General features: G+C 43.8%; 1 protein-coding gene across 5 annotated transcripts in view; it reads left to right on the top strand.

The window, feature by feature from the left end:
• Positions 1 to 15,661, top strand: part of ATF7IP2 (activating transcription factor 7 interacting protein 2) — a 38,098-nt gene that overhangs the window by 1,227 nt on the left and 21,210 nt on the right. For all 5 annotated transcript variants that reach the window (XM_084818112.1, XM_084818111.1, XM_084818114.1 and 2 more), the window contains exon 2: positions 12,699 to 13,374. In XM_084818112.1, the coding sequence (XP_084674238.1) occupies positions 12,708 to 13,374 (667 nt within the window). In that variant the 5' untranslated portion in view covers positions 12,699 to 12,707. The remainder of the gene's footprint in view (positions 1 to 12,698; positions 13,375 to 15,661) is intronic.

Below are 15,661 nucleotides of genomic sequence, written 5' to 3'. Positions count from 1 at the left end.
ATTTCTATCAAAGGTTTCAGCTGCTTCCTTCATCAGAGACAGTTTGATTGTAGCACTGTTAAGTTGCTTTTCCAATAATTAATTTTTTATATATTTTTACATTTTTTCTCAATCATAGTGCCACTAAAGGTTAGTTTATACAACCAAGTATGTCATTTAATGCTCTGTGATTAGCACACTTGGCTTAATAACATAATTTGTACAGCTTTTGTATTGTTGCCCAAAGTAAATTATAATTAGCCACCATTTTGTAATTTTTCAACTTGGGCCTCTAAATCCCTTGGGTATACGAGACCTAATACTAGCTTGCCCCCCAGATTTCATGGAACTCAGGGCACAATCCAATCAGGGTAGGTGGCCACCTCCGAACTCAGAGGCGACCGCCTATTCAGTGCAGGGCAGGGGAAGCACAGAGGGGATCGTCCTGGGATCTGCCCTGCATTTATGGCTAGCCATGGGACCCTCGGAGCACGGGAAGTGGTGGCTGGATAACTCATAGGATGTGTCATACCAGCATTTCTGACTTCCCCACCCCCAGGAACCCCCCGTTTTTGCTGCTCGGCGCTCCTCTTCAGAGTGCAGGACCTTTCCGTGCTGCCTATGAGGCAGCACAGGAGGGGGTGGAGGTCGGTTCTCAGGGAACCAACCTATCCTATTGCCATCTAGCTGCTGACTAGCGGCCAAAGGATTGCTCCCGCTGTGTGGCTACAAGGGCAAGTTTATGCTGATCTTGGCTGCCATTCTTTGTTGTAGCGTCAAAGCTAAAGTGTGTCGCTTTATTTATATTAAATTGTTTTTTTAACCGAATATAAACACTCGAGCAAACAAATTTCAGGTAGTATCAAAACGTGGGAAATTCCCTTAACTAACACTTTTCATTCCTTATGCTCTGTTCAAAACACGGGAAGGAAGTGTGAGGTGTCAGGGTAAAAGGAAGAAACTGCTTGGCCAATTCAAGGCTTTACTAAGCGGAATCCACTGGACATGGGAGTGCAGAAAAGGTGTGCTCAAAGCCAGGAGTCAGTCAGGCTGAGTTTATCCCAGCAAGACCTCTTATAGAATAGTAGGGTTGGAAGGGGCCTACAAGACCATTGAGTCCAACCCACTGCTCAGTGCAGGAATCCAAGTCAGAGCATCCCCGACAGATGGCTGTCCAGCCTCGTCTTGAATGCCTCCAGTGTGGGAGAGCCCACCACCTCCCTAGCGAATGGGTTCCATTGTCGTATTGCTCTAACAGTCAGGAAGTTTTTCCTGATGTTCAGCCGGAATCTGGCTTCCTGTCACTTGAGCCCATTATTCCGTGTCCTCCACTCTGGGATGATCAAGAAGAGATCCTGGCCTTCCTCTCTGTGACAGCCTTTCAAGTACTTGAAGAGCGCTATCCTATCTCCCCTCAGTCTTCTCTTCTCAAGGCTCAACATGCCCAGTTCTTTCAGTCTCTCCTCATAGGGCTTTGTTTCCAGTCCCCTGATCATCTTTGTTGCCCTCCTCTGAACCCTCTCCAGTTTGTCTGCATCCTTCTTAAAGTGTGGTGCCCAGAACTGGACACAGTACTCTAGGTGAGGCCTAACCAGTGCTGAGTAGAGGGGAACTAGTATTTCCCGGGATTTGGAAGCTATGCTTTGATTAATGCAGCCCGAAATAGTTTTTGCCTTTTTTGCAGCCACATCGCATTGTTGGCTCATATTCAGCTTGTGATCTACAATTCCAAGTTCCTTCTCGCTTGTAGTGTGGTTGAGCCACGTATCCCCCATCTTGTAACTGTGCCTTTGGTTTCTTTTTCCTAAGTGCAGAACTTGGCATTGATCCCTATTAAATGTCATTCTGTTGATTTCTGCCCAGCACTCCAGTCTATCCAGATCACTTACCTTTTTGTTTCTGTCTTCCAAGTATTAGCTATCCCACCCAATTTTGTGTCATCTGCACATTTGATCAGCATTCCCTGCACCTCCTCCTCCAAGTCATGAATAACAATCTTGAAGAGCACTGGGCCCAGGACTGAGCCCTGCGCTACCCCACTCGTTACCTCTCCCCAGTTTGAGAAGGTCCCATTGAGAAGCACTCTTTGAGTCCGATTCTGTAGCCAACTGTGGATCCACCGGATCGTTGTTTCATCTAGCCCACTTTGAGCTAGTTTGGTCATCAGGATATCACGGGGCACTTTGTCGAAAGCTTTGCTGAAGTCGAGGTACATGATGTCTACAGCATTCCCATGGTCCACAAGGGAGGTTGCCTGATCAAAAAATGAGATCAGATTCGTCTGGCAGGATTTGTTCTTGACAAATCCATGCTGGCTTCGAGTAATCACTGCGAAAAGACATGTTTTTATCATGTCTTTTCACTTCATGAGGGAGCCTCCAAGGTAATTAACAGTTTTCCATAAAAACATGAATTTTAACCTACATTATAAAACCAAAGAAAGAAGTGAAACACCAGTCATGACAAATAATTTCAAATCTGGAGTCGGCCAACAAAACTGCAAATCCAAAGTCACTTAAAAGGCAGTCATGTAAACCCAAAAGGTCTTCAGTTGGCGCCTGAAGACACTAATTTCTAAATGCATATAAATATTCTTATTTATAAAACACCTGACATTTTGAGGTGCTGAACGGGATTAAGAAAAATGACCATCCCTACCTACTGTCTTACAACCAAATAGGCTTGATACAAATGGAAAGGGGGATGGGGGGGGGGAGAAGCAAATGTGGGGACCAGCTTAAAGTGACATAGACTGGGTTTGGATGTCACGATAACCTACAACGGGTTATTTAACTCATTGTGGGATATCATGTCATATGTCAGGAGTTTTTTGACCCACGATGCAGTAGGGGTTATTTAACCCTATGTTGGTTAACATGTCTGTTGGGCACCATGGGTTATTTTGCCTGCCTACAGAGTTGTGCGGCAAGAGTGGCTCAGCTTGCTCTGTTTTTTGTGGGAGTTCTCTATTTAATGTAGACTCCCTGACAGTTTGCTGTGATGGGGCAAAAAGTAAGCATGTTTTTCCCCTGATTCCCCCATTTTTCACTATTTTCCTCAGTTGCCTCTGTTCTTTTTTTCCCCCGTGTTAACTTTTGCACAGTTCTGCTTTTGCAGGAAGGTGCCATGTTGCTTTACTGAATGAGCAATCTTTCAAACCCCCAAGTTTTTTACAGTCACCACCCCCTTTTCTGTGCACTTTGGATTTTCATTCTTCTGGGGTAATTGCATGGGGTTTCTTGGTTGGATCAGGTGCTTCTTCAGTGGGGGAAGGCATGTATGAAGTTTTCTCCTGATCCTGCAAACCCCCAAGCTTTTATTGCCACAAACCCCTTTTTGTGCACTTGGGATCTTTGCTGCTGGGTGAGTGATGACACTGGGTTTGACTGGTAAATTGGATGTGTGCTCAGTGCGGGAGACTGCGTGTCAAGTTTTCTCTGGATCCAGCCTTTAAAGCCACAAACCCGTTTTTGGTGTGCTTGGAATCTCCACTCCTTGGTGAGCGATCGCACCGGGTTTGGCTGTTGGATCAGTGCCTGGACTGCAAACATCCAGGGCTGCAGATGCAAAACAGCAGCAATGCTTGGGCAGGAGGACTGCAGAAGGGTTGGGGGTGAGGCAGATTACACACAGAAGCTTAATAAACTACTCACAATAACTCATTAGCCCCTTCGTATGTTGGGGGATCATGGACTAATTCGCAAATAAGCTACTGTGAGTAGCTTATTAAACCATCATGGGCTACTGTGACATCTGAACATGGCCGTAATGATGAGTTGGAGCAGAGACCGTTCAGGGAGGGAAGAGCACCACTTCCCCACTTCTTCTGTCTGCTGCAGCCAGGTGGAATGGCCTTTATATTATATGCACATGTATTGAATGTTCTTGGGTATGTGTCCCTGAGGATGTGAGGTTTTTCCAGCCAGGACTGAACCCACCACCGGGTTTTTCATGTGACGACTAAAAATTGTAGTGAAGCCATCAGAGCCCCATGTGGCATTTTAAAAACTGATAGGCTTATATGTGGCAGAAACTATGTCAGAAAGCTCCAAGCATAATAAAATGACTTAAGACTTTAAGGGTGCAGTGCTATGGACTGCACCCTCACTACTCAGAAGCCCCCAAACTTTGAGGCTTCTGAGAGTCCTGTGCCCTGCAGGGCTGAAGCTGGCAGGGTGGAAGGAGCAGCAGAGGTGAACTTTGCCTCCCTGTCCTCTGATCTTTGCTTTTTTTCACCAGATGGGCTTTTAAGCCTGTCTAGCGAGGGTGCTTGAGAAGGGGAGGGAAGGAGGTGGAGGAGACTGTATCGTGGCCTCTCCGGTCTCCTCACCTCCCTGCCCACTCGGAATGCCTCCTTTTTCCTCTCTCTGAGGTCAATTTTCCGACCTCTAAGAGATGGCACGATTGTCTCCATGCTGGCTGTGAGGGAGAGGGGGGCAGATCTCTGACTCCTAGTGTTGTAGCACTGTCTCTGACCTTAGAGGTGGTAATCCTTATCCAGGGACCATAGGATTGCTCTCTAAAGCGCTGCCACAGGATTCTTCATTGATATGCAAAGGATGTGAGCTGCTTTATGTATCTATACTCTCCTCCCCCCCACCTTTCCATCTTTAAAAATTCTTCTGCCACACCTAGCATCACTTGCATGCAGTATAAAGCACAGCAGTAGTGGTTTCAACTGACATTTGCAGTATTCCAACTTCTCCAACGTGTTTACTCTCATAGAATGAGAATTTGGGTTGGTACTATGTCCTCCACACTTGAGAATGTCTGTCTTCATGCTAACAAGGCTACCCCTCCATAGTTTCTAAATATTGTAACAAAGTAGGCAGAATCCAAAGTTTAGTCTAGTAACTAGATTCTAGTTGACGAATGCAAATATGAATTCAGAAATGTCACTGTATGCATGCCATTCTGCTTGTGCGTGTAATGCTATTAGGGACTCGTGTATTCTACAGTGGAGAGGTCAAAACAGGAATCTTTAAAAGGAGGAGAAATGCAGGAGCACCTATGATGAAACACTGCCTCAAATCATCCTAATGCATCAGACTTTGCATAGATACTGGCTATGGATATAGATGTATAGGATGAGTCATAGCCCTACTAAAGGCCCATAGCATAGCATTGGTAGAGTTTAGGTTAGCATAGCTGGTTGGGGGATGCTGGGAGTTGTAGGACTTATTTCCATCTAAACATGCATAAGATTTTGCCCTAACTTAAGTTAGCAATGTACAGTAAGGGCCTGGAGAGTTACAAAAGAGGAACCTAGGAGTGTCAATCTTGAAGATATGTCAATCTTGTAGCTAGACCAAAAACAAAACAGTGGTGTGGCAATCTAGAGGAAGGGTGGGTAAACTTCAGGCTTGCTGGATCTACTTTATTTTTACTAGAACCCTGAGATCCAAAGCTTGGTGCAAAAGACATACACCTCGAATTAGGAATTCTGAGCCTAGGGAATGGTTTTGAGTATCAGAACTGAGTGGAACTCACAGACCTTCCACAAAAGAAAATCCAGTCCTGGTTCAACTTTTATTCATTTCTGCAGTATAATTTAGGGTGGATTAGATTGTCATTTGGCTGCTGCTATTGTTCAAACTATTGGGGCTCAGAAATCCTTGCCGATCTACTGTAAATCACCCAGTAGAGCCAGAAGTACCTTCTGCCCACCCTAATCTATGGGGTTACTGGAAAGTAGGAAGGAGGGGGGATAACTGACATAGGAGGAAGGTATAGATAGGCAGGAATAAAACAGGCATAGTGACCAACCACTAATCAAAGCAGGCCGCATAGCCAAGCTTGACATTTTAATAGAATACATTAGGAAATGGAAGAAGTTGAGCGCTGTGACTCCTGGCAGAGGTTTGTTTGTTTTATTACACTTTTAAAGCCACCCAATAACCCAGTCTGCAATACTTAAAAAACTTAAAATGCAAACAGTGAATAAAACCAGCAGCAAAGAGTGCAAACGCTACAGCACATAAAACAAAGGTAAAATCAACAGTAAAATAAAAGAGTGCTAACTTCCAAAATTACTAAAACCAGTTCTTAAAATGGGAGGAAAAAAAAGGTCTTCACTTGGCAACAAAAATACCTTAATGTAGGCATCAAGTGAACCTCTCTTGGGAGGGTATTCCACAGATGGGGTGCCACCATTGAAAAGACTTCTCAGTAGCCACCTGCCTTGCCCCATTTGATGTGGGCACCTGTAGGATTGCTTCCAACAATGCCCTTAATGTCTGGATAGTTAAATATGGGAGGAGACACTCGTTCAGGTAACCTAACCTGGAACATTTTGGGCATCTGGTTGGCCACTGGGAACAGAATGCTGAACTCGATCGGCCTTTGGCCTGACCAGTACAGCCCTTCTGATGTTCTTGAAATCCTATTTGAAAGAAGAAGGTTGGAGCCTTGGGCTGTACAGTTCAGTATGCTAATGATTAAATAAAGCCCTTGAAGTGCTGCTAGTAGGATAATAAACACAGGTTACCTCAGTTTAACATGCCTGGAGCTCCTTATATGAGGTCTGGTGTGGCATAATAGTTAGAATGCTGGACTGTGTGGGACCAGGGAGACCTGGGTTCAAATGCTCACTCGGCCATGAAGCTTGCTCAATGACCCTGGAGCAATTATTCTCTCGCATTAGCCTACCTCACAGGGTCATTTAGATAAAATGGTATAACCCCATGTCCATCATTCTGAATTAATTGAAGGGAGGACAGGATATAAATGTGAGAAATAAGCACTAGTTTCTCTATTGGTTGAAGGCATTATTAAAGATAAAATTAGTAAGCATATAGAAGGACAAGCCCTGCTAAAAAAGAATCAACATGGCTTCGGCATAGGTAAGTCTGTCTCACTAACCTTTTAGAGTTCTTTGAGAGTGTCAGTAAACACGTAGAAAGGGGTGATCCGGTTGATGTTGTTTACTTGGACTTCCAAAAGGCTTTTGACAAAATCCCTCACCAAAGACTCTGGAGCAAACTTAGCAGTCATGGAATAAGAGTACAAGTCCTCTTATTGATCAGTAACTGGTTAAAGAACAGAAAGCAGAGAGTAGGAATAAATGGTAAATTCTCCCAATGGAAAGAAGTAAATAGTGGGGTCCCACAGGGATCTATATTAGGACCAATGCTTTTCAGCCTGTTCATAAATGATTCATAAATTCCTTTAAACAAGCAAGAAATCAGTCAGGAGGTTGGAAAATGATCCCAGGTACAAAATGTTGAATGTTTCTGGGAGAGCAGTTTCACAAAACAAGGATTAGGGAACCCCAAAATTGAGGCTTTAATGATGCTGATGCCCTGGAGAGCTTAGGGCAGACTGTCAGTGGTGCTTATGCTTGGGAAGAGCCCAGCTCAAGTCCAGGGGTTTGTTCGAGTAGCCCAGGGGGAGCGGGTGTTCACATAGCATTTCTCAGACTGCACACCATGTCTTCAAAATACAGCATTAGGATGCCCAAGTATAGCTGAACAAAGGACCCAGATCCTTCATCTCCTAGGTAACAAGAGGTTTAGGTCAGCAAGTAGCCAGAAGTAGCTCAAAGGCGGCCACCATTTGACCCTGCAAAGGGCAGCCCCAGCAACTGGTTCTTTGGCTTTCATGGGCAGGCAAGTCATATCTTGATAAGGGGAACTCTGGGGCAGTGGCTTCCCTACAGGGCATTGCTGGGAGTGAGCACAGTGGTCTTTAAGAGATGATGAGTGGGAGCAGGAATGTGGGGAGAAGGTGGCGATCTGGAATTAGGAGTGAGCAGTGAAGTGGCCAACTTTGCAGATGACACCAAATTATTGGAGCTCCAAAAGGATCTCTCCAAACCAAATGGCAAATGCAGTTCAATGGAAGCACGTGTAAAATGAGTGGGGCAGAAAATCCCAACTTCAAGTATAACCTGATGGGGTCTGAGCTAGCGGTGACGGACCAAGAAAGAGATCTTGGGGTTGTGGACAACTCGATGAAAATGTCGACCCAGTGTGCGCCTGCTGTAAAACAAATAAATAAATAAATAAGGGCAAACTCAATGTTAAGTATAATTAGAAAAAGAATTGAGAATAAAATTGCCAACATCATAGTGCCCTTATACAAATCTGTGGTGCGACCACACTTAAAATACTGTGTACAGTTCTGGTCACCACACCTAAAAAAAGATGCTGTAGAGCTGGAAAAAGTGCAGAAAAGGGCAACGAAAATGATCAAGAGGCTGGAGCATCTCCCCTGTGAGAGAAGGTTACAACAGCTGGGATTGTTTAGCTTGGAAAAAAGGAGGGTAAGGGGGGACATGATAGAGGTGTACAAAATTCTGCATAGTGTGGAGAATGTGGATAGGGAGACATTTTTCTTTCTCTCTTAAAATGCTACAACCCAGTGGGGGCATCCTATGAAGTTGATTAGTGGGAGATTCAGGACAGATCAAAAGAAAAGACTTCTTCACACAGCGCATAGTTAAACTATGGAATTCATTACTACAGGATGTAGCGATAGCCACAAATTTGGATAGTTTTAAAATGGGGTTGGACACATTCCTGGACGAAAAAGCTATCAATGGCTACTAGTCCTGATGGCTACTAGTCCTGGTGGCTATGTGCTACCTCCAGTACCAGAGGCAGTGAGCCTATGTACACCAGTTCCTGGGGAACATGGGTGGGAGGGTGCCGTTGCGCTCATGCCCTGCTTGTGGGTTCCCAGTGGACAGCTGGTTGGTCACTGTGTGAACAGAATGCTGGACTAGATGGACCCTTGGTCTGATCCAGCATGGCTCTTCTTATGTTATCTCTGGTGACTAAAAGCAAGGGTGTCAGGCTTTGCACCCTTAGATGATAATGGATTCTCCATACAGGAATTAATTGCCCAACTCATCCATGATGCTGTGTCTGTGTCTTGTTAGGATTTGAACTAACAGGGGTTTCAGGGGAGTGAATTCCTTGCAGGACACCTTGTGTTAGTAGCTGTTTTCTTGAGCAGGGAAAAAAGGAAATTCTGTGAACATTTTATCTTGTTCCTCTTGGCACTTGGTTTTGAGCCAAGTAAATTACCCTGTACTGTTGGTAATGAAGAACGTTACTGCTTACTATGAAATAATAATAATATTTTATAGTTCTAACTATGTACATGATGTTTTACATGTAATGTGCAGATAGGTCCCTGACCTGCAGGGATTACCACTTAAAAATAAAAACCAGGGAAACAGTAGAGGAAAAGAAGGGAAGTACTGACAGGAGTAAACGGGGAGAATCTGATTATTTCAGGCACATATGCTGCAGGCTTAGTTGCAGTGGTGTATTGGCTCTGAGGCAAGGGTGGGCAGCCTTTACCTGCGAGGGAATGCAGCACTTGATACAAAAATTTGTCATGCGGTACATGTTGACAGTGAGTGGGGCCAGAGCTAAAAGTGGATATGTCACCCCCTTTTCTCTTCCTGCCACACTCTTCATTCGTTCTCTCTCTCTCTCCTCAGGCAGCGTGCTGCGTGGGAAGGGACAGATTGCTGTCACCACAGGTCCGGACTGATCACATACAGAATATTTTTGCATTTAGGCGGAGGGCCACAGGTCCTGGTCCAGGGGGTTGTTCTAAAGGCTTCAGGGAAAATATAAATTTTGATGAAGGATTTGAAGAAAATAAGGGAGGTGGACACACAGAGGCATTCTGGGAGGTAGTTGCAGACATGAAGAACAGCAAGAGAAACAGATCAAGGACACAGTGCCAAATAACATGTAGCGTTTGGCGTTTGAATGCTCTTGAATGTTAGCCTTCTAATTGTGTGAGACGGTATGCAGATTTAATTTGTAAGTAAGATCCACTGAAATTGGTGGGACTAGGGCACAATCTAGTTGGTTAACCAATTTCAGGTACTATTGATTTCAGTGGGAGGGAATTAAGCACCTGTCAGAATCTCTGATTGAATTGGAAGAGAGTTGAAGTGCTCAACTTTAGCTGGATTGTGCCCTAGTTTGTGGCAAGTGTGGAAAGAACAGGCAAGAGCAGTAGAGATGGGGAAAGAGTGGGAGAATTGAGATTAACCCATGACAGATGTCAGGCAATCCAGTTGCAATCTAGGTATTTTTGAAATGATTGGATTGGTTCTTCATTTACACAGAAAGCCCTCCTTTAACTCAAGGTATCTGCTAAAGGCATTGGCCCACTTCACCTGTCATGGCTACCTAGAGTTTAAACAAACCTTCTGTAGCTGTGAATGAGCGGGAGAAAGCGAGAATGCCGGCTCCTAGGCACCTGCCCTCTGAACTAAACAGCCCAGGGACACTCTGTGCCTGGGCTGTTGTCCATTGTGTTCGACCCTGGAATTGTATGATGTTGTGGGAAGAACAACCCAGACTTGTAACCCCATAGTTTGTTCTTGGATTACAAGTCTAGGTTGTTCCTCCCCCAGAGACCTACAATTTTGGTTTTGGATATCAAGGCAAAAATCCAGGGATGAAGCATCCCTGGGTTGATTAGCTCAGCAGGAGCAGGGGGGCAGGAGCCAGCGTGCTCCCTTGCTTCCACTTCATTCTCAACAACCCATGGTTGAACAAACAGAGGGTCCTTGCGATGTGTGAACCAGGCCATTGATTCAGATACAGACCGCAGGGCTAACATGCTTATGTTCAGATTATTTAACATTAACCAAATTATTCTTTAAGAGAAGCTTAGTATTTACAATTTTGGGAAATTAAAATCAGTTTTAATTATTATTTTTAAATTATCTATTTTAACCACCTTGGATGCTGACAAAGTTGAATTAGTTTGAACTGGATGGGTCCTCCGGAGTTGATCGAACTTGGAGGGAATTATAAGAAAAAGGGGATGTGTAGTGTATATTCGATAGATCGGGGGGGGAGGGTGTTTGTTTAGTCAGTGGCAGATGGTCTGGTGCTCCATTTAAATGGTAAATTAAAATATTCTGACCTTCATTCCATATTATTTGGTAGGCTTCCACTTTCCTAAATATGCTTATAAAGACATTTTGCCATGTATCATGTGAGCCACGTACTACAAATATCTCATGTAACCTACAAGTGGCATAATGTGGAATTGTGTCATTAATCATTTTTAGCAAGGGGGTAGGGAGTTTGTACAAAGAAACAAGGGCAACGGCAAGATCTGTCACAAGGGATAAGCATGCACATAAGCAACTAGACATGTTTAAAGATGTTTGAAACATATAAAAGGCAGTCCGGTTGTCAGGGACTGGAGTTCTCTTATTGAGAGTTCATTTTCTCTATGCCTGATTTTAGAAGACTGTTAAGATGCCTTTATTGCTATTATGTTGGTCTTCCGAAAGCCTTGGCTTGTTTTATATGTTCTTTTTCATTTATTCCTGTAACAGCCTTGTAGAACTAGATTTTTCTATTCTGTAGTTTGGTTCTACTTGGAATAATTAAGATGCAAAAGACTGTTTATGTGGTGAGGTGTTCCTGCAGACCTGTTCCCCTAAAATATGCTGTGAAGGACAGTTAAAATGGATTTAAAAACGGGCAAATAAGGTCTTCTCAAAGAGAAGATGCAGGCGGTTGACACAAGTGAGTAGGAACTGCCTCTACCAGCAAGCACAAGAATGTTCTTGCTGGTAGAGTCAGAGCAGAGAGACAGGTGGTCCAAGCAGGACACTTCTTATCCCTCATCTCTTCTGCTGGAGGAAACAACTTTCTGGTCAAGCAGCTGCTTAGGTGTCTGGCTGACAAGCCTCAGAGGATAAAATAGGGAGGTCAAGACTTTCACCCACTTCAAACATAATGGCATGTTATTTAACCTGTGGATTGCTGAAATTTAGAAGGAATGAGAATGCTGCCTTTGGCGTGTTACTCTCTTTCACTTTGATCAATAACTTACGATCGCCCCATTCGTAAGTTGCTGTCGTGACGTTGTTTCAAAGTTAAACAACCCAACAACAAATCATGGCTTAACTCCTAAACAAGAGTGTCCAGGTTGGGATGTCAGGGTAACCTGTGGACAGGGCTTCCACTTTTGATTAACAACCTATGAGCATGCTGGAAGCTGGATGCTTGATTGCTCCCACTTGTCCTCAACAACCCATAGGTTGTTGTGACGTGGGAACTGGCCCTTTGTTTACACTTCCTTCAAAGGAGGCTCTCAAATCTTTCTTTTTGCTTAAGCTGACCTTCTGACCATGCAGAAATTATGGGTACATGCTGTTTGACAGTAGAACTGACTGCTTTGAAGGTGTGGGACTCTCCTTTGTTAGTGGTTTTTAAACAAGTGGCCACCTGTCAGGGATGCTGTAGAGGTGGTTTTCCTCCATTATCAGAGGTTTGGACTAGATGGCCTTGAATTGGGATATTGGGAAAGATATTCAGAAGTAGATCCCATTGTGTTTTGTAGGGCTTACTCCCCAGTAAACTGTATTCAGAATTACAATCTTAGATGTTCCTTTAATTGCAGGGTGGTCTTATTCTAGAATATGTATATTGTCCCCATTTTCAGTTTTTGACTAAGTGGTTCTGCAACTATAGCTTCTCTTACAGCTAGAACCACTACAAATAGAATTCACCGTTGTAACCCAAGCACCACTACAGCATTGGTGTGAGACACCAACCAAAAGGGAACTTGATAAAAATCAAGGTTTGGCCTCTGATATATTGAACTGACTATGAATTAAAGCAACAGCTCTCTGGTAAATTTAAAATGCCTGATTTGATCTTTAATTGGCACTATAAGAAAAAACATGGTTGATCATAGCTTTAAGATGCAATTTTGAATTTTAGGGTGCAAAAATGAATCCAAACATGGACATCAAAAAGCCCTTGCGTGCCAGAAAAACAATGACTCCGAGCAGCCGAAAGCAAGTGGAAATGTTGAACAAAATGAAGAGTGCCCAAGGAGCAGAAAAGACTGCAAATGGTGCCTCCAGTGAGGTTAATCATGTTCATGTAAAAATGGTTGAAACAAACTCCTTGTATCCGAGTTCTCCAAAAGAATTTGACTGCAGTCCTGGATCAAAACAAACACAATTGTCTCCCCAAACAGTAAAGGAACCAGTAGCTAATTTAGTTGTCAATTCCGAAATCTGCATTTATAATGATCACCGAGAAGTATCCAAAGATCATCCGTGTGACACTTGCACTACAAACTCTGATGTCAAACAGTTTTTGAATGCTGGTGCTTTACAGGATATACTGTACAGCTGGTATGAAAAGGAATCCAATTCCCCATTGCTTAAGCCAGTGGAAGCACACTTGAATTCAGAACCAAATAACGAGCTCTTAGACAATTCAAAAGAACAGTTTTCTGTTACCTCTCCCACAAACACAATCCCAGCCTTAGATTTAGTAATGGAAACAACAGAAGAAACACTTGTCAACCAAACTATTCCAGTATTGGAAAGGGAAGATGGTAACGTCCAGTTGCATAAGAAAACTGTTAATTCATCAGTAAAGCCAGGTAAGCATATGCTATATTTTTTTAAAGAATTAAACATGTTTGGATCTCATCCTAGAGTCCTTTAAAGAATCTATCCCCACTAGAATCCCACCCCCATTTTCCACTACAGCTCCTTCTGCGCCACCTTCTAAGCTACCCCAGAAGTTTGGGGGACTTTCCAGAGGAGCCTTCGATGCAGCAGAAGGAATGCAGTTGGAAAAGGAGACCCAAAGTGTCCCAGCTCATATGCAGGGGTTCTTTGGAACCCACGTATTTTACAGGGGAGGAACAGGGAAGGGGAAATGGTTGAGAGCCAGAGTGGTGTAATGTCAGGACTGGTCCAAGCATCACAAAAGGCCTTAACACTAAGGATTCTGGGTCTCATCCCAAATCAGAGAGGGAGGATTTAGACTCCAGTATTGTGTTGGAAACCTCAAGGCCAGGGAACCTGGTGCAGCCTGACTTGGCAACTGATTACATGACAATGAGGAGTGTAACTTCAGATCTTGCCCAGCTGCAAAATAAGGCATCATGTCACACCCCTCATTTATTACCTGAGATGGTGGGAACTGGAGAACAAGAGGATTCTGAGGAGGGGTGGGATCAGATATCTCACCCAGGGTGAGACATCAAATCAAGAGGGAGGAGCAGTGGTGCCCTCTGAAGCGTTCCCTGTGTGTACAGGCAAAAGGTTCAGATCCAGAACAGCGATCAGAAGAGTGTCGTTAACTAGGCCTACCCTGGTATTTAAAGTAGACCCTGGCTGACGAGACCTCGCGGAGATCAAAGTCTTTAATACTTGGATATTTGCTAGGTCTGAATCCTCTTGCTAACTCTATGGACTCTTGTTTATGATAATTTGGTATCAAGTTTATGTATGACAACCTTTTATCAGAGCTACAATGCTGATAGGATTTTAGCTTAAGAATGTCTTTTCTGAGTCAAGTTGAGCTCCCCTTGCTGTAAAGAAGCTAATGGTTTGTGGTGGGGAGGTTAAGTGCTGCAAGCAATTTTACAAATCTTTGGAATGTGTGTCTGTCTAACCTGGTCTATGGAAATAAAAGTCTGAATGCAAAAAAGGCCTACCACCTGAAGACCCAAGTAGCCTAGCTGTAATAGTTAGGGCTGATAGCCTAGGCCTGGGAAAACCCATCTTCAGTTCCCTACTTTTAAAATGTTAAGCATTGGATATTGTAATATGGGGGTTTAAGGAGATAGGGGACATGCCCCTCCTTCTGTCATATAGTTAAAACAGTCCGTGGTGCATGCAGTGTTTGTGCAGGCTCATGACCATAGTCAGTGCCTGTTTTGCAGGCAGCAGTACAGATGTGTAAGCGTGCATGACCTTTCTTGAGTCTCTTTAGATGCAATTTCTAGAGGGTAGCCTTGTTAGTCCGTTGCAGGAAAAACAACAGAGTGTCTTGTGGCACCTCAAAGACTAAAACATTTATTCTGACATAAGCTTTCATGGACTGTAGTCCATCAGATGTATGGAGTATTAAGAGTATTTTTCATAGAATAGAATAGTAAAGTTGGAAGGGGCCTACAAGACCACTGAGTCCAACTTTTAGATGTAGTAAACTTAAATGACTATATCCAGAGAGGCAGCAGTCTGAATATTGTAATTAACTTTCACTTAACACCCCTGCACCTGTTGTTCCAGTGCAAGGTGTTGCCTTCATCACCTCCTGTTTGCAATGCCTGTTGCTATTAGGGATATGTGTTGGATTATAGCTCATGGAAGATAAAGGTATCAGTGGCAACCAGTCATGATGGTTATCTGTTGCTTCCATATGAGAGGCAGCATACCTCTGTATGCCAGTTGCTGGGGAACACAAGTGGGGAGGTGCTATGGCACTCATGTCCTACTTGTAGGTTCCCACAGGCAGCTGGTTGGCTCCTGTGAACAGAATGCTGGACTAGATGAACCTTTGGCCTGATACAGCAGGGCTCTTACGTTCTTAAATGGTTGTTGTGATGTTTCAAATCCCAGAAGCTGCTACATAGTGGCAACTTCCAGTTCTTCCATCCCACTGCGTCACCCCAGGGGTGAGTGTGATACTACTTTTTTCGGGAGGTGGGGGGAACACTGTACAGTTCATTAAAGCAAGTGAATGACAAAAATGCATAATTTTGGCATTTCTATATTCTGGTCCTGAAGACACTGTATTATTACAGGCCCTGTTCATTTCAGTGGGAACTAGCAAACTGCAGCCTACTGTAAAGTTTGGGTGCTTCTTGCACAATGCTAAATCTTTGGTGGAGGGAGGCGGGCGGCAGAGAGGTGTTTCTTGTTTGTTTTAAATTT

This window comes from Heloderma suspectum, chromosome 12, assembly GCF_057233095.1.
Source record: "Heloderma suspectum isolate Gila_16-S chromosome 12, 16-S_ref, whole genome shotgun sequence".
In the NCBI taxonomy this organism is placed as follows: domain Eukaryota; kingdom Metazoa; phylum Chordata; class Lepidosauria; order Squamata; family Helodermatidae; genus Heloderma; species Heloderma suspectum.
Note: the sequence above shows the minus strand (reverse complement) of the source record. Positions and strands in the feature narration are given on the sequence as shown.